Source organism: Trachemys scripta, chromosome 11 (genome assembly GCF_013100865.1).
Source record: "Trachemys scripta elegans isolate TJP31775 chromosome 11, CAS_Tse_1.0, whole genome shotgun sequence".
Lineage (NCBI taxonomy): Eukaryota > Metazoa > Chordata > Testudines > Emydidae > Trachemys > Trachemys scripta.
In genome coordinates, this window is record NC_048308.1 from 3441696 (window position 1) to 3466269 (window position 24574).

The 24574-nt window shown below is 45.0% G+C and overlaps 2 protein-coding genes across 6 annotated transcripts in view; one reads left to right on the forward strand and one right to left on the reverse strand.

Annotated features, from left to right (window-relative positions):
• TMEM169 (transmembrane protein 169) lies at window positions 1-24448 on the reverse strand. 5 transcript variants are annotated; one of them, XM_034785552.1, is made up of 5 exons: window positions 24335-24448; window positions 13750-13903; window positions 12645-12844; window positions 9403-9838; window positions 1-4848 (listed from the first exon to the last, which is right to left on the reverse strand). In XM_034785552.1, exons 4-5 carry the CDS (start codon window positions 9704-9706, stop codon window positions 4226-4228), a joined length of 927 nt encoding a protein of 308 aa, XP_034641443.1. In that variant the 5' UTR covers window positions 9707-9838; window positions 12645-12844; window positions 13750-13903; window positions 24335-24448; the 3' UTR covers window positions 1-4225. The 5 variants fall into 5 exon arrangements, with proteins under 5 accessions (XP_034641443.1, XP_034641439.1, XP_034641440.1 ...); XM_034785548.1 differs by lacking the exon at window positions 12645-12844; XM_034785549.1 differs by lacking the exons at window positions 12645-12844; window positions 24335-24448 and adding an exon at window positions 16411-16450.
• PECR (peroxisomal trans-2-enoyl-CoA reductase) overlaps window positions 24233-24574 on the forward strand; it is a 31092-nt gene continuing 30750 nt past the window's right edge. Inside the window, exon 1 of the mRNA XM_034785554.1 lies at window positions 24233-24390. Within this exon, the coding sequence (XP_034641445.1) occupies window positions 24358-24390 (33 nt within the window). The 5' untranslated portion in view covers window positions 24233-24357. The remainder of the gene's footprint in view (window positions 24391-24574) is intronic.

Consider the following 24574-nt stretch of genomic DNA (forward strand, 5'->3'; position numbering starts at 1 on the left):
TTAATTTTGGACTCTAGACAGAGACAATTTATAATCGTTCATCAGCACGGAAAACAACAGCATTGTATAATTATTATTTTTTTTTTAAATACAAAGTCAAGCAAGAAGGTGAGCGTGTCACTCTCCCAAAGCCAGATGCATCTTTACTCTCCACCAGGCCAGCCAGGATGGGACGGGGAAAGCACAGTCAAAAATCAACAGAGACTGTTCCATTACATTAAAGCCTACATCCAAACAGGGGCAGCCGGAGACACATTCAGCCATTGGGACTGATTCCTGGGGATCCCTGCAGTTTGGCAATGGCCCATAAGCAAAAATATTCATGAGCTTTTAAACAGCGAGGAGAGGAATGAAGCAAGCAATCACATCAGGTTCTTAAGCTTATAAATACTTTGCAGCATTAGGCAAGTAGGTGGGAGGAAAAAATAGTCTAGTGTTTTGGTTTTAGAAAGGTCCTAAAGCTACTACAAATAGCACCAGAAGTCTCCGAGGGTCCAAACCAGCTCCCAGTGAAGTCAGTGGTGGACCAGCCCACTGAGGACAACAGGACTAGGCACAGACCTGGTATTTGTATCCAAGTAGAAAACAGATTTCATATATAATCCATTAAAGGGGCGTCACAGCATGTCCAACAGCCTAACTGTAATGTAGGTATGAGGAGGACAGTTCATCTGACCCTCTTTTGGGTTTACGTGGAAGTAAGAGGCACACATTTGATTTCGGCCGTTCCTCTCCAGCAGGTTGCTTGCAATCTTTACGGTGAATCCAAGAGCAGAGAACTGACACTGTACAAAGCTGTGTTGTGTCTAGTATTTACCATCCAAGCCCTCTGGGAGCTAAAGGGCCCTTTACGCTGTTGACTCTGCTCTGAGCATTCACTGTTTGACTTGACTGAACTGCTCTGCTCTTCCCTCTCCACCTGCAATGATGCCTGCCTGCCTTCCCACCCCCAGCACTGACTGCGAACTATATGCAACAGACCCAAAGTAAACAAAACAGTCTTCTGAATCAGCCTGGTGCATCTTGTGAGGATAGGAGGCTGGCAGTGTCCCATAAGGGAGAGTTCACATGACTAACCCTCTCCCAGCTTTGTACAACTTAAGCTCTTCCAGACTTCTGCGCACCGGCTGTTCCTGAGTGGGGTATTTCAGAATGGATCAGTGGCCCTGGGCCAATTGAAACAGACGGCCAAGGCTCAGCCACTTACCTCTCGCACTTCTTATTACTGACATCAGAAGACAGGAAAAAGCGTCAGGTCAGGCCCCTAGGAGAACGACTCCAGGAGAATAGCTTTGGGGGAGGCATCACCTTTGCTTGAATTGGCCCCAATGCTGCATAGATTTGTGATTTTTTCTGAGAGCAAGGTATTGCCTATTGTCTCCAAGGTTTGTTTCCTACCAGAGAGGACCCTCTGTCTTTAAGAAACTGCTAATAAAAGTGAGTCTGGGGTATCAGACAATTGCAAATGGACCATATCTGTTAGAGGAGACTAGGAGTCAGGATTCACGTGTTCCATTCATGGCTAGACCAGTGAGGTGCTGGGTGATTTCTAGCAAGTCGCTCACCTCCTACGTACCACAGTTCCCTACCTATAAAATAGGCATAGCACCCCCACCTGGCAGTGGCAATGCCAGGATTCACAGACGTTCTCACGGTGCTTTGAGATCCTTGGCAGAAGGGATAAAGCCAAAGAATAACAGATTGGGACAATTTGTGCATCAGTCCAGAGTTGGTTCAAATGTCTTTGGTCCAGAGTTTCTGCCTTCCCTACCATAACTACTCCTACTCTCTCCAAGTTAAGGAGCATTCGTTTCAGAGCTGAATATTCCACCGTGGTTTAAAAGACACTGGCACTACAAATTCAGAAATCTCCCAAATGTTTAGGGGCTTCCCAGGTGTTGGGCACAAAAGCGTGCCCAGCAGTTTAGATTTTTGTACAGAAAGTCCAAGGAGCCAACTGCATTCTCTTCATTTCCCATGACCCTGCAAGACACAATTCCAAGTCGGAATCCCACTCCTTGTCACAACAACTACAGACGTAAGCAGGGGCTTGACCAATGCCCCGTTCCCCTCTAACTGGGAAAAGGGATCAGTGTCAGGAGGAGTAAAATTCTACTGAGATTAGTCTGATGTGAAAAGAGACAAGGAGATTCTCTTTAACATATGATGCTATTCACGGAAGCCAAGAGGCTCTGCTTGTGGCTGGCTTTAATCTCTTTGCTCCAGGGATTTTGTTCACTATCTCTTTGGCACACATTTGGTTTTGCGGTTTCGCCAGCCAAGGTGCTGTTGTTTGTTTACTTCTCCGGGCACCAGATTCGGAAGAGTGAAGCTGGAGCAAGCACGGATGTGGAAATACAGCTGTACCTAAAGCAGGCTGCTTTGCATCCTATCCGGCCTGTCGCCAGTGCCTAGCCGTGAGCTGCAGAAGAAAGAGGTCAAGCATACACACACAGTTTTAAACAAGCCAAGTCCCCATGCTGGGAAGGTCAGTGTCCCAGCTAAACCCACTGTGTGAGAAACAAGCTTTCAGCAACCCCAAAACTAAAGCAGATAAGCCCTCTGGTAGGGGAGAAAAGTGCATACAGATACACCCATGAAGGCCACATTGTTTGAATAGATTGCACACAGACTATGAATCACTTATCTCCATGCATGTGACTGGTGGGCCCTTCCAGGCTGGGAGTGATGCAAGGAAGGAAAAGATTGATCGGTTGCTCCCTTTAACGTCTGTACCCTGGGGATGCAGAAGTAGAGGGTTCAGGTTCCAGACCTTTCACTGGCACCAACTTTGCTGTTGAGCAGTGGTTTTCAACCTGTGGCCCACGGACCCCTGGGTGTCCGCAGACTATGCCTAAAGTTTCCAAAGGGGTCTGCACCTCCATTCAACATTTTTTAGGAGGTCTGGAAATGAAAAAAGGTTGAAAAGCACGGCTGTAGAGGTATATGTGCGCAGGTTACTTATAAACTACAACTATCTTTTGGACACCTGTAACTCAACTACTACCCACCTTCCCAGTCCAAAAACTGGACAGTCAAGATTGGCACAGAAGTTCCCTTCTGATTCCTGGCTTTAAATGTCTTAAGAATGTTCCTCCAGGAGGAGATGCAGAGGAAGAAAGCGGGGGAAGGGGACAGACTTAAAATGAAGGTTGAAGTCCATCACCGCTCAGTATAATTAACTGTATGGAGACATGGAGTCAAGAAATGGGGGTGGGATTTCCAGCCGGAGAGACTAATGCATTTTGCATTAACGCTAAATGATGCAGGCTCAGGATCTCCCATTCCCAAGGGGCAGATTCACTGCCCTTTCAGGACAGCAAGATAGACCATTCTGTTGCCTCATATCCATGTAGAAAGACTTTCCCTCTGCACACATCATCTGTGCAGCTCTAAATACATGTGCTACTGCTCCACACAAACACAAACTGCATTCACAAGTACAAACTCCTGGTTCTTGTTCAGTGGAGATGCTTCTTTCTTATGCTGCTATATAATTAGGATTAAGAAAGGAGGAACCTTTTGGTACAACCTGAGCTTTTGCTTGCACACCAAACCAGATATTCAGCATCGAGGTTCCCTTTCAAGCCACTATACATTCTTCACTGCAGCAGCCAGACTACCTGCAAGGTTTGTTGCACTGGTGTGAACTAGTGAAACACCTTTCCCAACATACCCGTTTCTAAGACAACTTTAGTAACACCATGCACTTTGCAATCTAGCCTCTAGCACCACATGAGCACAGATCTCCTGATTTCAGCAGGTGTTGGGTACAGGGACTGTCCAGAGAACAGACTTCTTTAGCTAGGTCTATATTCACTATATGGTCCATCCTTTCCACGCTAAAACTAGAACTGCCTTTTGCAGAAGTGTGGGGCTTTTGCCGCTCATCCCAACATACCTATACAGCTTCCATCCTTCACCCCACACACCTGGATCTTCTCACAATTACACACAGTTGTGATTTGCTAAAACCAAATATTAAACAGATCAGCTAAGCAGCCCTATGAAATAACCATGCATGTTCACCTGACAACAAATGCCAGACTCCCATCCGGCATTTTGGTGCTCTGTGCACATTTAATCTCCTCTCCTCCCCCCCAACTCCCAAATTTTCATTCTCTACATGTGTGCTCAAAGATAAAAAAGTCAGTGTAGTTCTTTGTCTGGTGCACCATTCATAATACACGTGATCAAGAAAGTCAGAGTCAGGCAGGACAAAGCCTCAGACTGTTGAAGTCTCAACGCCCTGTGCAGAGCTTTTGCCAGACAGACTACCTGAGATATTGTCAGAATCTAGCAGCTCAACAATGCTGTATGGGGAACAGTCTTCTAGGCCCAGCTTGCTACACAACCAGCCACAGAATCCCTTCTCCATATCTCTCACAGCGTGCCACCAGCCACCGAAGGACCACGCAATCTGGGTAACCGCCGTATATAAGCCTAGGAAGAAAGACATGACCATGATTATGACAGGATAGAAGATAATGAGTAAGGGGCAGAAGGTGATCTTGTGCCAGAAGGTCCTCTCTTCATTGTACACCAAGAAGATGTTGTACCAAGTGATGGTTCCGTAGTAAAAGGAAACCACAAAGGACACTACAAAGATGACAGGAAGGCAGATGATGCTCCAGAGCAGGATATGGGGGCCCCTGTCCAATCCAATGTCACAAGTCTTCTTCCCTTCCGGTGTCTCATCTTTTGGAGGCTCCTTTGACTTAGCCAGCTCCTGTAGTTCTTTGTCAGTTAGCGTAACATGGATGTCCACCATCTGGCCCTTCTTCTTCCCCCTGGTGATAGTTCCAGTTAAAGTAACATATCGGCTGTCTAAGGGCATGCTCCAGCCACCTTCAAATGAAAGATAAATTTCATCAACATTAACAGAACTATTTTTTTGAAGCACGTTTCATGAAAATCCCCAAAGACATTAGACAATACAGTTAGAGTTCAAATAATGGTAAATAATAATAATAAAAAGGCAGGGCAAGGGACGCTAAGAGATGCAGGCAGGAGATCACACAGGAAAATGGAAGAAAATGTGGAGCTATCCAGGGACGCAGGTTGAGATGGCAGGAGTGGAGAAGGCACTGTACTGGCGAGGCTGTGTAAAAGGAAAAACTGGAGGCAGCTGCTATAGGAAGAGAGGGGAGATGGTAGAGGAAAGAGACAATGGGCCAGATTCAGAGGGGACTCTAAAATGGTGCAACGTACTCTCTCTTCTGGTCCCTTCAACATGTGTGCTACACCAACTACCATATACTCAGTGGGCCAAATTCAGAGGTGGGGGGAGGGAAAGTCTAAGCTGGTATAATTTGCATGACAAGGGATACAGTGTAGCAAGAAAAGGAACTAACTAAAGGGTATAAGACGAAGTTAAAGCAGCCCCCATTCTTCCGCCTTCTAAATTACACCAACTCAGAGCCCCTTACAGCAGGGGTGGGCAAACATTTTGGCCCGAGGGCCATACCTAGACTTTAGTAAGGCATTTGATACGGTCTCGCATGATATTCTTATCGATAAACTAGGCAAATACAAATTAGATGGGGCTACTATAAGGTGGGTGCATAACTGGCTGGATAACCGTACTCAGAGAGTTGTTATTAATGGTTCCCAATCCTGCTGGAAAGGCGTAACGAGTGGGGTTCCGCAGGGGTCTGTTTTGGGACCGGCTCTGTTCAATATCTTCATCAACGACTTAGATATTGGCATAGAAAGTACGCTTATTAAGTTTGCGGATGATACCAAACTGGGAGGGATTGCAACTACTTTGGAGGACAGGGTCATAATTCAAAATGATCTGGACAAATTGGAGAAATGGTCTGTGTTAAACAGGATGAAGTTTAATAAAGACAAATGCAAAGTGCTCCACTTAGGAAGGAAAAATCAATTTCACACATACAGAATGGGAAAAGACTGTCTAGGAAGGAGTACGGCAGAAAGGGATCTAGGGGTTATAGTGGACCACAAGCTAAATATGAGTCAACAGTGTGATGCTGTTGCAAAAAAAGCAAACATGATTCTGGGATGCATTAACAGGTGTGTTGTGAGCAAGACACGAGAAGTCATTCTTCCGCTCTACTCTGCTCTGGTTAGGCCTCAGCTGGAGTATTGTGTCCAGTTCTGGGCACCGCATTTTAAAAAAGATGTCGAGAAATTGGAAAGGGTCCAAAGAAGAGCAACAAGAATGATTAAAGGTCTTGAGAACATGACCTATGAAGGAAGGCTGAAAGAACTGGGTTTGTTTAGTTTGGAAAAGAGAAGACTGAGAGGGGACATGATAGCAGTTTTCAGGTATCTAAAAGGGTGTCATGAGGAGGAGGGAGAGAACTTGTTCACCTTAGCCTCTAAGGATAGAACCAGGAACAATGGGTTTAAACTGCAGCAAGGGAGGTCTAGGTTGGACATTAGGAAAAAGTTCCTAACTGTCAGGGTGGTTAAACACTGGAACAAATTGCCTAGGGAGGTTGTGGAATCTCCGTCTCTGGAGATATTTAAGAGTAGGTTAGATAAATGTCTATCAGGGATGGTCTAGACAGTATTTGGTCCTGCCATGCGGGCAGGGGACTGGACTCGATGACCTCTCGAGGTCCCTTCCAGTCCTATAATCTATGAATCTATGAATCTATGAATCTTGGAATTGAAATTGTATGGCAGGCCATGAATGCTCACAAAATTGGAGTGGGGGTGAGGGCTCCGGGGTGGGGCCAGAAATGAGTAGTTCAGAGTGTGGGAGGGGGCTCCAGGCTGGGGCAGGGGTGCAGGCTCCAGGTGCGGGATCTGGGGTGGGGCTGGGGATGAGATGTTTGGGGTGCAGGAGGGTGCTCTGGGCTGGGATTGAGGGGTTTGGAAGGCGGGAGGGGAATCAGGGCTGGGGCAGGTGGTTGGGGCGTGGAGAGAGGCTCAGGGGTGCAGGCTCCGAATGGTGCTTACCTCAAGCGGCTCCCGGAAGCAGCATGGTCCCTTCTCCGGCTCCTACATGGAGGCGTGGTCAGGTGGCTCTGTACGCTGCCCCATCCACAGGCACCGCCCCTGCAGTTCCCATTGGAGTGCCAGAGGGGGCCATTGGAGCACATAGGAGCCGGAGCGGGGCAATGCTGCAGCTTCCGGGAGCCACGTGGTGCGGCCCCCGAACCTGCAGCCCAGCTGGCGCGCCGGAGCAGGGCAATCCCCAGATTGTGCTGCCCAGCGGGAGCTCACAGGCCGGATCTGTCCTGCGGGCCGTAGTTTGCCCACCCCTGCCTTACACAGTGGTTACAGGGGTCCCAGTTATATGCCCTTACACATCAACTCTGAATTTGGCCCTAGGTCCGTTACTTAGGCTGCAGCAAGTCCACAGAGAGTTTTTAAAACAAGTCTGGCTAATCCGACATAGCCCATGAAGCGAACGGAAAACCAGTGGCGAAGAATAGGGGTGGTGGTTACATTCTCCGGACCTATGAAAAGGCAGGTGGGAGCAATCTGTCCTTGCTGGAGAGCTGGGATTGTAGAGGCCACAGAGAAGGGAGTCCCGGTTAAAGATATTTATTTCATTGCTCTGTAAGGCCCCTATTGCAAATGCTTCCTTCCAAGGGCCATAAACATATGAGATACATTTTAAAAGAACTAAAGGGAAACTCAAATCAGCCCAAATATGGCCCAATATCAAACAACGTGGCACACAGACAGACCCAGGCAAACCAGTCACCACCACAACGGATCCAGTCCACACTGGTGAAAGGCAGGGGAAGAAAGGGGCAGGAAGTTGTACAGAAATAACAAAAAACAAAGGAAGGGGTCAAATATGGGTAAGAAAGAGACAACAGAAGTCCCTGGAACCTGCAGCATAATCTAAAGGCAGCCAACATGGGTGTCTGGCAGACCGTCTCTGAGATGGAGTTCCACAGTGAGGGACAGAAAAAGTCCCATCCCCAGCCCAGTCCTGGAAGAATACAGGGATCATGAGCTGGCTTGACCAGCCCAAACAGAGCTACTGCCTGAGTGGGACACTGGGCGGAGGAGGAGTGGTTGGCTCAAGTCAGAGGAAGGCATGGGCAGAGGTGGGAATAGACGAGTTTACAAGCCTAAAACAGGATATGGATATTCCCTGGGGAAAGTAGCAATTCAGTTAGGACATCAATGAAGGGACGATGGGACATACTTTAAAAACAGGAGCGTCCACTGTCTGCAACCCTTTTGAGGCTTGAAAACACAGCAGGACAGTAGGTTGGAGATGCAGCGATCTAACTGGGCTGTGAATACAAGTAGTGCATTCCGCACAGGGAAAGGGATGGAATATACATGAACAGCAATTTTCCTTATTTACTAACCCCTGTCACCCAACACCCCCCCCACACACACACACCACTCTTCTCCCGTATCAGCTATGAGCCCGAATAGATGAGTAGGGCTGGAAGACCTGGCGAGGACTCGCCCCCGTGCAGAGATCTCCAGCCACCCTTCTGGGCGAAAGCAGCTCTGAAAGTGCTCACTGGTGACCGTGACAAGGAGTCCCTTTCCAAAGAGGAAGCTATGCTGAGACTGTACCAACAGGAGGCTGCAGCCAGTGCCCTCCCCCTATGGCACTATCCCAGAAAAAGCCTCTAGAATTGATCAACCTGGAGCCCAATTTCCCATCCATTTGCTTTACATGCAGTTCTTTCTAAGTAGGGAAGAGAGCCTGATCCCAAAGTCAATGGGAGCAGAGGGTGCTCAACATCTCTCTGGATCAGGCCCTAAATTAGCAGCTACATTAAAAAAAAAAAAAGATTTAAAAAGAGGGGGACCAATGGGGAGCATATTCAAACAAATAAGTGGCTAAGAAAACAGACCAAAATATAACCACTGGTCCCTTTTATCTGGGATTTCAAAGCACTTTCAAACATTCACGTCTGAAGCTTCACAAACCCCCTCTCCGCTATTACGAGACAGGGAAAACTGAGGAATAGAAGTTGAAGTGTCTTGCCCAAGATCACATCAAAAGTCAGTAGCGGAGCTGGAAAGACGGTCCAGGATTCTCCTCCTGTGCTCCCCCACCATCCTGCCTCCATAAAAAAAAAAAACCCTCGCTTTGTAAATTGAAAATGCTGAATTTTCCAAAAAAGCAACGGTACGGAAGCCCAAAAAAGAACTTGCAGCATCTACCCTAATAAACGCTACATCTGAAAAAGGGCTTGTGCCTTCAAGTCCCACAGATGCCCGGGGGGGGGGGGGGGGTTCAGAGCATTCATCCACAAGAGAGGAGGATACACTTCCAGAAGTTTTATCCTTCCCCATATCTTTAAAAAAAAAAAAAAAAAAGAGAGAGAGAGAGAGACAGGCAAGAGTCCGTGCCCCTGTTTACACATGGATCAATATATTTTACTGGTCAGTGGCTCAATGGCTAGTGGAATCTGGATGCCCGTTGCAGCTTCTGGGGATACGTACCATCTGCCACGGAATTTCCCAAGAACTTGGAGCCTTCTTCTGAACTTCTCTCCCTTCCTTCCTCCTCCGCCTGCTCCTCCTCCACCTTATTTTCATTCTCCGACCGATAAACTATAATAGACTCTGGACGGGACTCTTTCTTTTTCTTTTTCCTTCTGTCCATTGTGGCTTCTCCATCAAAGGTCACTGCCGTAGCCACAGCTCTCCGCAGGGAGCCTCGGTGCGGGCTGCGTGGTCCAGCCTTGTTCTCCCTCTGCACTGCTTCCTCCATCCCGCTGCTGTTCTGAAGCATTTCATCAGGCATCTCTGAGGAGGTGTTTAAAATCTATCAGCTCCTGCACTTCTGAGCCATCCATCAGGCAGTGAGTAGCAGGGATGCTCTGGCTTGTGAAAGCATCCTAGTCAGAGCATCCAACAGACATCCTCCATTTCCAACCTAAAATGAGAGCGAGAAGGAGGACAAATAAATAATCAATAGAGCGTCACATTTAACTCCATGTAGAAGAGCAAGTTCCTGTGGATTTTTAAAGAGGCACTTCCAGCTAACTTACCACATTAAGCAAAATTGGTTTAAGCGCGATTTAAACTGACTTACGTGAATCTACATTTATTGATTTTAAAATGCATTTAGTTACACTAACACAAGTTTTCTAATATGGACCAGGCTTAAATGTATGTTCCATATTTAAACAAAAGCCACCAGGATGGAGGTGGGTGTTTAATAGGAATGGACTAAATAAGCATGATTTGTTGGGAGATTTTAACATTCCTCTGCAATGCCAGCAAAACCAAACAACAGCATTGGCAGTAGAACAAAAAGGTGAAACTGGCAATAAACATACACGAAACTGACTAATTTAGGATTTTGACTGGATAATTGCAGCAGTGAAACTATGGTGCAAATTTCCTTAATCTAGACAAACCGTAGATTTATTATGCAAGATGAGGTTAATGCAAATAGTAATTGAATCATGTGATACACGGTGAAAAGTCAACCTGATTTTAAAAAACCCTGCAATTTAATAATCTGCATTTCTATTAGTAATAAGCCGCAAGGATTCTTTTTAAATGGGAGTTTTTTATGTGTGTGTGGGGGGGAGGGGAATCAAGACGACACCATGAAAAATAAAAAAATTACAATGAAGTATTTTGGTTGTGTAGAAATTTTTTTAGTACCGATCCACATCAAAAACTCAGGCCTATTAATCAAGTTACTGTACTATTAATATTAAAGATTGCCATTCACTTTGATGGGAGTTTTGCCTGAGTAAAGGACACAGGAATAGGACCTCAACATGCAAGCAGTGTAAACTGCATCCTGGTGGATAAGAACGGCCATACTGGGTCAGAACAAAGGTCCATCCAGCCCAGTGTCCTGTCTTCCGACAGTGGCCAATGCCAGGTGTCCCAGAGGGAGTGAACCTAACAGGCAATGATCAAGTGATCTCTCTCCTGCCGTCCATCTCCACCCTCTGACAAACAGAGGCTAGGGACACCATTCCTTACCCAGCCTGGCTAATAGCCATTAATGGAATTAACCACCATGAATTTATCTAGTTCTCTTTTAAACCCTGTTATAGTCCTAACCTTCACAACCTCCTCAGGCAAGGTGTTCCACAGGTTGATGGTGCGCTGTGTGAAGAACTTCCTTTTATTGGTTTTAAACCTGCTGCCCATTAATTTCATTTGGTGGCCCCTAGTTCTTATATTATGGGAACAAGTAAATAACTTTTCCTTATTCACTTTCTCCACACCACTCATGATTTTATATACCTCTATCATATCCCCCCCTTAGTCTCCTCTTTTCCAAGCTGAAAAATCCTAGCCTCTTTAATCTCTCCTCATATGGGACCCATTCCAAACCCCTAATCATTTTAGTTGCCCTTCTCTGAACCTTTTCTAATACCAGTATATCTTTTTTGAGATGCGGAGACCACATCTGTATTCAGTATTCAAGATGTGGGCGTACCATAGATTTATATAAGGGCAATAAGATATTCTCCGTCTTATTCTCTATCCCTTTTTTAATGATTCCTAACATCCTCCATCCCGCTTTTTTTTAAGTAAATGAAGATATCCTATCTTCTAGAACTGGAAGGGTCCTTGAAAGGTCATCAAGTCCAGCCCCCTGCCTTCACTAGCAGGACCAAGTACTGATTTTTGCCCCGGATCCCTAAGTGGCCCCCTCAAGGATTGAACTCAACCCTGGGTTTAGCAGGCCAATGCTCAAACCACTGAGCTATCCCACATGCACATGCACATGGACATGCACACACAGAGCTTTATAGTAAAACTTTACTTGTATTAATTGAATACCTGAGGAAAGACTGTGTTAAGCTGCCTCTGAGTGGCTTGAAAAGTTGAAAATCAAAAGATTACTGAAGTTTTACATATAGAAAATAAACTTTAATTAGCCACCATGAAGTGTGTAAAGAGACATTCCAATAATAAGGCTCAGCGGGGCACTTAAAGATGCGTCACATTAGGCACCCAAAACTCATCAGGGCTTTTGCAAATCTTGGCACAAGTCTCCAGCCATTACAGCTGCAAACAGAACCTTCAAATTGTCAGCGGAGTGAAACCAATGCAACGTTCTATGCCTGAGTCTACAGACAGCCTAAAACGGGAGCTCCAAGAGGTGTTGAAATGCCCTATGTCATCTCAAGGAGGTGTTGACTCTTACATCTTAGTACTATAGTTAACAATGTTAATTTAAATCATTTCAATCCTTATTAAAACAGGCAAGAAAGAATAGGGACAATATTTTGAAGAAGTGCTCAGTCTTTTCTGAGTGGTACCCCAATCTAATGTGGTGTCTTGTGGGTGAAGTTTGCTTTTAGGTAGTTTGGGATAATAGCACCGCCCAATCCTAAATAGAGGCAAAGAAAAAACATATAGCAATTCTCCTGCCCACTTCTGCGCCCTGTGAAAGTGCCTGTGGAGGGTTCATACAAACAAACAAACAGGGGAGGGGGGAGAGTTTAAAAATACAAAGCATCTAGAAAAAAAAAGAGTGATTCCTTCCTGGGGACATTACTGCTTCTCTGCATTGTGGAATGTCTCATTTACATAGTATAGTAGTGTGCTTGGGAAGTTAGTTAAGTAGGTGTTAACACTTCATACCTTAATCAATATAAAAGAAAAATGGACTATCCAAGAATAAAGAAATACTCCTCCCCTCCAGCTCAAACCACCCACTGATTTCAAAGAGAGCGCAAAGAGACAGCTCTTGACATACTAACTTTGGCAGCTGTCCATGTCCACAGGAACTTGTTTACATTTTGAGAGGCTGAGGGGACAAATGGTTTGGGAGTAAATTCACGCAAGTGATGCTATTCTTCAGAGACTTGCCTGGGACACATAAATACACTTTTCTAAGGTTCTCCTGCAAAGTCCAGTCATAATACTTAAAGCTTACATCATGCTCTGCACCTGAAAGACACTGCACACAGAGCAGCTGATTAACCCTAATGCCCCTCTGGGATGGGGAAAACTGCAGAACAGTGGCCTGGCGCCACTCAGATACCACAATGATGGGCAACCCCCCAAAAAACTGGACAGACAGAAAGAAACTGAGCTGGGATTAGAATCTGGGAGTTCCAGGTTCTCAGCCTGAGTTCAGCCCACATTGCCTCAAAGAGGAGACAGAAAGTCTCCTAACCCTTGAACAGCAACCCACACAAAACTTGCCAGTAAAAGTTAAAAACAGCCCTAAAACCACAGACCCGGTTTTTGAGGGGAAGGGTTGGTTTGTTTTTTAAGTTTATTCAGCTGTGACCTGGGTTAAGCGCACACAAAAATTGAAGGCAAAAACCAATGCAGCGCCCTCAGCTGTTATGATGAAAAAAGATGTGGGGTCATGGTGGATAACCAGCTGAACCTGAGCTCCCAGTGTGACCCTGTGACCGAAAGGGCTCATGTTGTCCTTGAATGTATCAACGAGGGAATGTGGAGTAGGGAGGTTATTCTACTTCTGTTTTTGGCACTGGTGTGACTGCTGCTGGGATACTGTATCCGGTTCTGGCATCTGCACTTCAAGAAGGATGCTGATATATTGGAGAGGGTGAGCCACAATAAAGATTCAAGGATTGGAAAACATGTATTACAGTGATAGATTGGGCTCCTGAAGTCTATTTAGCTTATCAAAGGGAAGATTAAAGAAGATTTAATCGTGGTCTGTAAGTCCCTACATGGGGAACAGAAATTTGATAAGAGAGAGCTCGGCAATCTACTAGACAAAAGTTATGATAAGATCCAGTTGTTGGAAGTTGGAGCTAGACAAATTCTAACTAGAAATAAGGTACAAGTTTTTAACAGTGAGGGTAATTAACTACTGAAAAAGCTTACCAAAGGCTGTGCTACATTCTCCATCTCAGGAAAATTTTATATCAAGATTGGAAGTTCTTCTAAAAGATCTGCTCTAGTTCCAACAGGAATTAGTTCAGGAAGTCCCGTGTTATACAGGAGGTCAGTCTAGATGATCACGGGCGTCTGTTCTGACCTACAAAAAAAAAAAAAAAAAAAAAAAAAATATCTATGATCACCCCACACCACAAACAAATCAGCTGTCTCCCCACCACTCATCTGGCCGGCGTTTTGCCTGCCCTCATGCTCAGCCTGCCTGTGAAGCAATGGCACCCTTTCTCACATCAATAAAAGCAACACTTTAGGAATAGGGTGCCCAGAGTACAGTCCACCCTCTGGTTCAGCTGTCAACTCAGAGATGTTGGGGCAGTTATGGTGCCCGGGTGAATCCAACGGGTTGGAGCCCACGCCTGCTACTGCTCTCTGGGAATGCCTTGGGATTTTGTACTCAGCACTAGTGAACTCGAACAACGAGCAGTTTCTATCCATTCAAAAAAAGGATCCGTAAGACACAGACACAAGGAGATAGCACAGTAACGTGCATCTCATTCTTTTTAAAGGCTACGCAGTGGGTGCAGCCCTCACACTTCTGCAAAGGTGGCACTTGGTGCTGGCGAGCTTTGGCAGCCCTGCTTCAAGAGACAATTTCCTGCACTGACCCCTGTCAATCACCCCAGTGAGAACTCCACCCCGCAGAAGTCTCAAAGTATAGGTGGAACATGATAATTTCCATACACGTTTCAGTGTAGACTGCATTCCACATAGGAGCACAAGAGCAGGCATTAATCTAATCATCCACAACAGGTGGTAAGGAAGAGGACAATGGTCAGCACTTCACATCTAGCATGCAGCAGTTTATTAGCTAAGCAATTTGTTATTAATCTCTGTGTGAACACAGATGGAAAAACCCCAGGAGGGCTCCACAGTAGCGAGCTCTGCTGATCAGGGCTGTCATGACAGCATTAGACTTTGTCACACAAGAGTCTCAAGGTTTGCTCCTGCACCATTTTAAAATCAATGGAAAGACTTGATCCTACTTCCATTAAAATACAAGATATTATTCTGCTCACGAAAACAGAGTCTGAGAAAAAGTCTCTCAGAAAGCTAAGAAAATCCTTTAATCTCGAGTACATTAAAAACAGGGTTCTGTTCTGGCCATAGCCTTTTGGGGATTGTTCATAACAGAGCTGAGGTGAGACGACAGTGTGAGCAGTGGGCACTAACTAGCATCAGTTTTGTACTTATTTATGTTTATAGTCACAGAAAACGTAAGACAGATAAATACATCCAGTATATTAAGTGCTTCCAGCACTTTTGGACTAACCCTTCTTTCTTATTTGTAGCACGCCGAGGTCCCAAGCAGAATCAGGAACCTACCTTCCTAGATGCTGTATAAACATAGAGCAAGATAAGATCTCTGCCCTGAATAATTTACAGTCTAATTTCAAATAAGATGCAACAAACAAACACGCAAAACAATAAGAGGGAAGACGGTAACAGTAATAAGTTCCGGTGTTTACATATGCCAGCTCTAGGTCTGTTTATCTATTGAAGGTATTTATCTGGCCCATGTTTACCATAGTATTTGTATCATAATCTGTATCACTTAGTATCACAATTTTTACTGGATTCATCCTCACAACATCCCTATGTGGTAGGGAAGTGCTAGGATCACCATTTGACAGACGGGGAACTGAGGCACAGAGTGATTTAGGGCTTGTCTAAACAAGTACTTAGTTCACAGCAAGCTGGGGTGTAAATATACCTTGCACTAGCCTGCCACACTCAAGTGTCTAAGTGGACCCTGCTGCTGCCGCCAGTGTTCCCATGCACCTAAGTACACACTTACCTGTTTGGAAGCACACTACATACTTGTACTTAAGAATTTTAAATACTATGTACTTCGTGCTTGTATTAAGTACACTTTAAAAGGTATTTAAAATACAAGCAACTTTTTTTCTTCTGCAAGTGCTTTTTCAAAATAGGTTTCTGAAACAATCACATCCCTCGCAACTGTTCCACATTCAGGTTGGCGTGTGTGTGTGTGTGTGTGTGTGTGTGTGTGTGTGTAAATAAATGTATTTACAATTGTAAGATATTTTTTCATTGTCAATCCATTGTCCATGTACATGAATAACATTTCATTGTTACTCTTCTTCTTTCTCCTCCACTATGTGTTCCCATTATTTAGGTAGTTGTCCATACATTGACCAGACAATTGCAGGGAATACGGGAGTGGACAGTACTTGTGCTTCTGCTTTGTACTTTTACTTATAAATACATAAGCACGATTTTCACAGCACACCTGTACTTATAAGGACTTCTGTAATGTGTACTTGGCACTTATACTTTAGTCCTTTTCATCAGTACTTATGCAACACTGGCTGCTGCACACTAAAATGTCCCCTAGCGTGCCTTGACCTACTCCCCTTTCAAAGCAGGCTAGGATCATTTAGTGCACAGCAGCAGGGTCCACATAGTGCGGTGCCAGAGGTGCTGGAGCTAGGGGAAAGGTTGCCAACTTTCTAATTGCACAAAACTGAACACCCTTGCCCCACCCCCAATGTCAAGGCTGATTCCATACTCTGGCACTTTGAGTGCAGAAGGTGGGGGCCCACAAGGATTTTAAAAATTAATACTGACCACTCCAGGCTGGTATTAAACTTCCAAGGCTACAGTTTCTCTCTGACCTTGGATGGGTAGATCCTACCACCACACAACTGCAAAAAAAAACAAAACAAACAAACAAACAAAAAAACCACCACCCCTTTTGAGAACCCAGGACGGAGCACTTGGGAATTCCTTCCTGTGGGGTACCCTCAAGCCTTTTCTTCCCCCTCTTCCTCCTTCCAGGAAAGAGCTGTGGAAAAAAAAAAAATCAGCTGTTGCCACCAGCTAATTAAATAACATATGCACAAACCTCTTAGGACACACAAAAAACCCCAATCCCGTTCTTTAAAAACGTAAATTTTATTAAAAACAAAAAGAAAGAAAATACATCTGGAACTTAGGCTTTTTGCTAGGTCTGAAAAAAAAACAATTACAAAAATTAATGATCAAGATAGCTCTTTTGAGGTTCAGCTTAAAGGTTACAAGCAAAACAAAAGCATTTGGGGGTTAGCACAGAGGAGTCCACAACCAATAAGAAAAAAGAGAGAAACCTAATTGCATCTTCCTAGACATTCCCTGATCTACTTACATATTTGGGGACTTCAAATAAGTAGTCTCTAGGTATGATCTGATGGTTTTTCATACCTGGCCTAAAGCTTCCTACAGCATAGTTTAGCCCCGTTCCTGCTCTGCGTCTCCTCTCTCCGGAGAGCAACAACAACAGACAAAGGGAAAGTTCCCCCCCCCGCCCCAATTTTAAAAAGTTCTAGCCCTCCCATTGGCTCTTTTGGTCAGGTGCCCACTCCCTTCTTTTTACCTATGGGCTTTTTTTAACCCTTTAAAGGTAAAGCAGGGGTTTCCGGCCAATGGGAGCTGCGGAGCAGGTGTTGGAGCAGCACGCAGCACTTCCCTGATCGCCCCTGCGCCTCGGGGCTGGACATGCCGGCTGCTTCCCGGGAGCTGCGCAAACCCAGGGCAGGCGGGGAGCCTGCCTTAGCCTTGCTGCGCTGCCAACCAGACTGTTAATGGCTGGAGCCACCAGGGTCCATTTTCGACTGGGTGTTCTGGTTGAAAACTGGACGCCTGCAACCCTAACTAGGGGTGCTTCTGCACCTCCTCGCTTGAAGTAGTTTCCAGGATATACAGGGTTTACAGTTTGGTTCAATGGCTCTCAGCACCCCCACTATAAAAATTGTTCCAGCACTCCTGTTGAGTGCCCAATAGGCAAGTGCAACATGGACTTACAGTCAAGTTTATGGTGAATTACACATTCATTTACACAAGCCCTAAGTGACTTGTGGAAGGTCACATGGGAATTCTGTAGTGGAGCAGAGAATTGAACACAGGTTTTTAAAGTCACAGGCTAGTGTTAAGTATCAGGGGGTACTTAAGGGGGTGCATCCGAAGAAGTGAGGTTTTTACTCACGAAAGCTTATGCCCAAATAAATCTGTTAGTCTTTAAGGTGCCACCAGACTCTTTGTTGTTTTTTTAGGCTAGTGTTCTAACCACTGGGCCATCCTTCCTCTCTGTGTATACCTTGATGGTTCCAAATCATTTAAACTTAATATTTTTTTCAAAACAAAGTGATAAGCAATCCCACTGACCCTCTGTCGGGCCATTGCTAATTGGCCACGCCCAGCAGGCATCACAGGAGAGGTTGATGTTGTAGTAGAATTTCAAAGAGCTTAGTGGTTTAACATATCAGTTCAAGGAGCAGAACAGAAGGGAAAACGCAGTAAAACAGCTGACAATCACAGAACACTTTACAGGTCTTCTTTAATTGAGACACCCAACACCGCTGAGAGATACTTGTTATTAGCCCCACTTTGCAGATGACGACACTCAGGTGATTTGTTCAAGGCCACAGAGTGAATCAGTAACCGTGCTAGGATTAGAGCTCAGGACTCCTGGCTCTCAGCCCTATACTCAGGCCACTAAACTGGGCCTCTTTTGCGCCTCCTTTTTGTGACAGACTTAACTCTTTGCTAGTAACATTCTACAGGATACATTCCAGCCAAAACGTTTTAAAAAGGAGTTTTCCAAAGTATCACTCAGTTGCTTCTGGATGACATTTTCAAAGGATTTGTCTAAGTCATTCCACTGAGGGTGCTTTACCGAATATCTGTTTTATGAATTAGTTCTTTTTTTCTCCAATATTCCATAACTTTCCCAAATGCACAGCAGCCTTATTGAACCCTGGCAGACACTGTATAAGAAAAGCTGTTTTTTAAAAAAGCCGAACAAAATGCCTTGTTAAATTCCCTTGCATAAAACTTTCCCTTATGGAGAATCCCAGAACACCGCTTATTTACCTCTGTTTAGGACATCGATAGTATGTACTGGAGTGTATTCCAACCCCAGCCTCAAGGTTGTTTTGTCCAGATTTGGTAGGAGAGGAGAAAGAAACATTTTCAGACAAAGAATGCAAAGCTTCCAAGTATATCCACAGGAATGAGACTGGTTTTCTACCATGTATTATCTTGTGCCAGAAGTTTCAACGAGTGACACATGTACATGAGCTTTTGAAGAGACCTGAGGTTTTGATATTAGAATAACTTCTCGGGGGAAAAATACTTTGAGATTTTCAAAGCAATCTAAGAGATTTAGACTCACATCTCACAGTACAATGTTTAGCACAATAGGGTTCTGGTCTATGACTAGAGCTCCTAGATGCTATGGTAATACAAATAATTTTAATAGAAGATGTGCTAGACTGCTTTGAAAATCTCAACCTAATACCTGGGCTTACATTTCTTCTGGAAACGAAGTGAAGACACGTTTTCCTCTCCTCGCCCCAATTCTACCCATTCCCCGACACCCACACACTTCCCCATTTTCCTACTTCAGTCAGTGGGGTCAGAGTCCTGCACGTTTAACCCAGCAGACACTGACTGCTCATTTGAAAGGATTTCATTTGCCAGCCCAATGGCAATGCTATTTGCTGGATTATATGGAAGCAGAATTTGGAAACAGCTGTTTCCCCCCCCAGCCACCCCACCTTTAAGGCTAAACCACCTCTAACTGGTGTACATGTGCACACACATATACGTAAGAGAAAGAACTGCTGATGGCCAGTTGTTGTACCCAGGGTTCGCTGACCCATAATGCAACATGGACTTTGATGATGGCTTCTGCTAACCCAACCAGAGGATGAGTCACAATTTGTAGCCACTTAGAAAACTTTGGAACGGGGGAAGGACTGGAATGTGGTTATTGGAATGAAGGGAGACTTACAAGTCCTTATCTTAACAAGACAGGGTGTGGGAGAACCCATGTGGGGGAAAGGTACATGGAGGAAGAAGATGTTCCTTGTTTAATTATAAAGCAAAAGGTCACTGCTGTGTGGTCCATTGGAGACCGCTGTCTAAAACCAAATGTAGAGGTGGATTATTTGAAAAAGGCCAATACGCTCACTGACTTCAATTCAGAGTTCTGCCTGAGTAAACACTGAGTAGGAACATCAGGATTTAGCCCACAAAGAGTTACTGAACGGCCACATGGGGTAAACTGACAGAAATGGAAGCGGCCACAGGGAGTGATCCAGGACTGCTTACACGTCACACAATAAATATAATCTAGGATATTTAGAGAGAACCTCTAAAGGTAGGAACTGGATGGCTCAGGGGATCTGCAATAAGACACAGAGCATATCACTTCTAAGGGTACATCTTCACTGCAGTCAGCTTGGGTGACTGTCACCAGGTCGGCGTACCTGGGTTATATTAGCCTGGGTAGAGAGGCCCTACTGCAAAAGCTTAAAATGTCCCACACCTGTGTGACTGCATCCATGCTGGTGCAGCACTCATCCACCTGAGGAGGTAGGCTAGGACTTCTGGGGGGCTATCCCCTGGCTCTTAGCGCTGCACTCAGTTCTCTGAATTCTTTCACAGTGTATTGTGAGAGAACTTTGGCCCAGGAAGGATGGACCTGTGTGGAAATGTTCTTAGCCTGCCAGCTCACTAATGTAAACAACTTCCGGTCCTCCGCCTCTGTTGCAACGCATGAGGAGGTATGGAGTTTACTGTGAATGATGACCAGCTGTTGGCTTTAATGCAACCTTCATTTTGGCAACAGGAGGCAGATGCAAGGCACGAGACCTGGTGGAAGGCATCTTGGCAGCATGGTACGTTGCAAAGGAGATCACGCTGGTTCCTCCACTGCATCCTCCCTGGTCCATTCCCCTATCTCCTTCCCAAAGACCATTCAAATACTGTGGAAGTTGTGTAGAAATACAGCAGCCTAAATACAATGTGGGGTTTAAATGCCAAACTGGTGTACACAAACTAGAAGGTGACTTCTGGTACAGAAGGAAGGTGTTTGTAGAGCGGAAGAAACTATGGCCCAGTGGGAACTGTGGGAAGGCACCGGAGGATTAGCAGCACTGCAAAGTGGATGTGTTACCAGCCTGGGTTAAAGCAGAACCCAGGCTCAAACCCATATCACCTAACTGTACCAGCTAGCTGGGTTTAAAGCACCTCTAAACCCAGATGAGAGGTTTTTGTGTGTGGACGGTAGTCAGATTAGAGGCACCTGGGTGAGAGCCTGAGTTATCTCTGTTGTGAAGACATACTTTAATGCACTGGTTCAAACACGACACAGACTGGTAGTGACCCGAGTCATTACCTGTGGTGGCAACATGAACAGACATTGGTGGGTTTGGTCCAGGTCTTAGTGGGTAGATTTCTATCAGAAATGGCAGTCTCCTAAGGGAGAACAAGGAGTGGAGCTCTCCCCTACCCCACAGAACTGGTCCCTGCAGGGCACAGTTAAGGCAAATGCTCACAAAACACTGCTGTAATTTCTTAAAACATTTAAACTATGGCATTTCTAACATTAGATTAAGAACTATTGCAAATCTCAGTAAAAAGTAAGTAACTTTTCTTGATGGGAGAGTGAAGGCATTTGATATTCTTCACTCTGATAAAACTAACATGTAAGCGGTGTGTAGATTTTACTTAATGGCTTGTGGCTTGGTAGTCAAGCAGACACTTTGGAAGCTGAAGACCGAGTTTGCAAACATAGATGAGTGTTCCTCCCTGGGATTAATTAAAGATCTGTCCGCTATAGTCTATTTGGGATATGTACGGCAGCCACCGGCAATTAATGGGGCTCTATGTGGCCTTGAGATCATGGCAATGTGGCAGATAATTAAAGAATGTCTTAGAGTGCCATCCATAGCAATCCATACTTTCCCTGAACTCAGCTCTTTAATACAGCGTTTTAGAACTTCAAAATGCTATAGAAATATTAATGAATCTGGAAGGCAGCATGGTCTGATGGATACAGCATAGACTAGGAATCAGAAGTCTGGAGTTCTATTCCAAGCCTGTTCGTCTCTGACTTGCTGAATGACAATGGCATAGTTGCAAACACTGTACCTCAGTTTCCCTATATGTAAAGTGGGAATATATACACTCCTTCATATTATAGTTTATGATCTTCAGATAAAAGGTGCTATACTATAAGTGCTTTTATTATTAAAGGGTTAATTTTTACCATACCTACCAGGAAAAGAATTGTTATTCTTATTTTACAGATGGGGAAACTGAGGCACTGAGCTGTTAGCTGACTTACTTCTTTAATTAGTACATATGACTGAGAATTATTATTATTGGCTAGTATTACCTCTTCTACCAAGTAACCTCTTACTGGGGAAAAATATGCAGAGATAATTGTTAATGATGTTTTCAATCTTTGTGCTCACATCTAATGGAATGACTAGAGAAACCAGTCTGTGCACTTTATTCAACACACAGGATCTACCAGGCACACCAACGCTGGTTAAAAATGAAAATGATTTATGCTGGATTGGGAAAGATCTGTCCGTTTATTTTTTGTTGGGCCAAACTCAAAATAATGCTGAATGTTCCCTGCAGCAACTGAATGACTGATATTGGGCTTGTTGAGGGAACTATTTTAAAATGCCAGAGCTCTGCCTTTTCTTTAGCACAAAAGGGGCTGTGTTTGAGACATTTTAAAAGGATCAGATGATACCACTTTCAATAATAGTTAGATTTCATCACACCAATGGCTGTTTCTGAAGAGAGAATTTTCCATTCAGAGTCCGGGGCTCAGGTATTACAAACTGATACCATCCTTGACGTGTATTAAAACACACAAAATTAGGGAATCATTCAAGAATAATGGAGAATCAATTCAAAATAATAGAAAACTGGAAGCTGCCTTTCTCTAGTTCTACGCATAACAACAGAAAATATAGAACGATAAATATAATTTAAAAAATCATTCCCTCTCGGGAAACATGTAACTTAAGGAGCTGCTATTTGTTGGAGAAAGCTATAGATTGATAGGTGCATAACTCAGTTGGGATATGTATGAATGATCCTGTAAGTGAGGAGTTATGAGATAAATTGAGATAAAATATTATCTTAGGCACACTTAACATGAATGCAAGCACTGATTTTTCTGGTGAGCAATTTATATCTTGTGATGAAGGCTTTGCAAAACTCTTAAGAACTGTTCAAAAGCACAAGGTCATTTAAGGATAAAGCTCTGAGAAATACAATTTCAGAGCAATGCATTTTATTTTCTGGTTAATAAGATTTAAAAAAAAAAAAAAAAAAACACCCAGAGTTTTGCCAGGATTTCTCCTCTGAAAAACCTTCCCTTGGTTTAAGAGGGAATATACATGTATGTGAAAATAATCTCCTTTTGCTTTTTTAAAAAACGATTTCCCCTTCAAAGGGAGTGGGCAGGAATCCACCAGCTTCAAAGGGGGAGAAATGGAGCTAAGAATAGATCAGACAGCAGAATAAGAGGGGGAGGGGGCTGAGCGGGTTTTGTCCTAGTGCCTGAGAGAACTGCAGTCCCCAGCTGCTGGGTGGGACCTATTTGTTGCCCTCTCGGAGCAAAAGAGAAAAAAAATATCTTTCCGATCAAGTCTCTTTATTCCACTCAATAAAGCAAGTGACTATCTCCAGCTCAATCAATAAAGCCCAACGTCTGAGTGACCTGGACAAGACCACAATTTTGGAAAAAGGAGCAAATGCAAATCCGTAGTCAATATCGCCTTTCCTCTTGCAAGTGTCACCGAACGCATGGCAATAAATCCCCTTTATTTCAGAGGCAGCAACAGACTTCTGCAGTTCTTTGCACAGCCCTGCCCGGTGCCCAGGAGAATGGGGCAGGGTTTGCTGAGCCCCATTTCATTTGTTTTGCTATGTTCGAAGTGCGAGACCCTTTTATTTTTTGGGGGGGACAGGTTAAAACACGCCCTTCTGTCTAAAGTTTGCTCACATGCCACTATGCCTGCAAGGAGAACCCCTTTGCAACCTGCATACCGACATGGCATTCTCACACGCAATGGGGGGACTCTTCTCCAGCGTGCATGCCAGCAAGGTACCCTCACATGCACATGTGCCTGGGAGGTGAAATCCCTCTCTCCAAGATGCAAAGCCATTCGCACGTGGAAGGATGAACCCTTCTCTAACGAGAAAAGAACAGGAGTACTTGTGGCACCTTAGAGACTAACACATTTATTAGAGCATAAGCTTTCGTGGACTACAGCCCACTTCTTCGGATGCATACAGTGCACGCCTGGAGTCCTCCCACCCAGACCGGGGATGCTCTATAGACTTCAGCCAGCACAGACTTAAGGAATAAACCTCCTGTCTGTCAATTCAAGCGGATAAGGCAATGCATTAGGAGCAAGGTGGAATGTGCGCCCTTGCTCCCACGCAGGGAAGATCGCCCACTGCAGCTTGTTGAAGAGCGTGTAGGTGTGGTGCCTCTCCCCCCACCCCCATTTAAAACCGCAGCACCACTTACAACGGGGCAGATCTCTGCAGCTTCACCTCCCCTACCTGGAAATGTCAAAGGTACAACCGGGAGAGGGAGCGGGCACTAAATAGTCGGGCCAGTTACACCGAGTCAAATGCAGAAGAGAAAACCACCTTCGAGAGAGCAAAAAATCACCTGACGTGAAATCAAACTTACCTGCTGCCCCCCAACTGGGTCGGATGCTTCCGTCTCCAACTGTGTCTGCAATGGGGGTGAGTGGGGGTCTGTAATGGGGGGTGCTCCTGTTCCCAACTGGTCTGCAACGGGGGGTGGAGAGGCGCCTGCCCCCAGCTGGTCTGCAATGGGGGGTGGAGATGGTCCTTCCCCCAGCTGGTCTGCAGTGGGGGGTGGGAGGGGTGGAGAGGCGCCTGCCCCCAGCTGGTCTGCAGTGGGGGG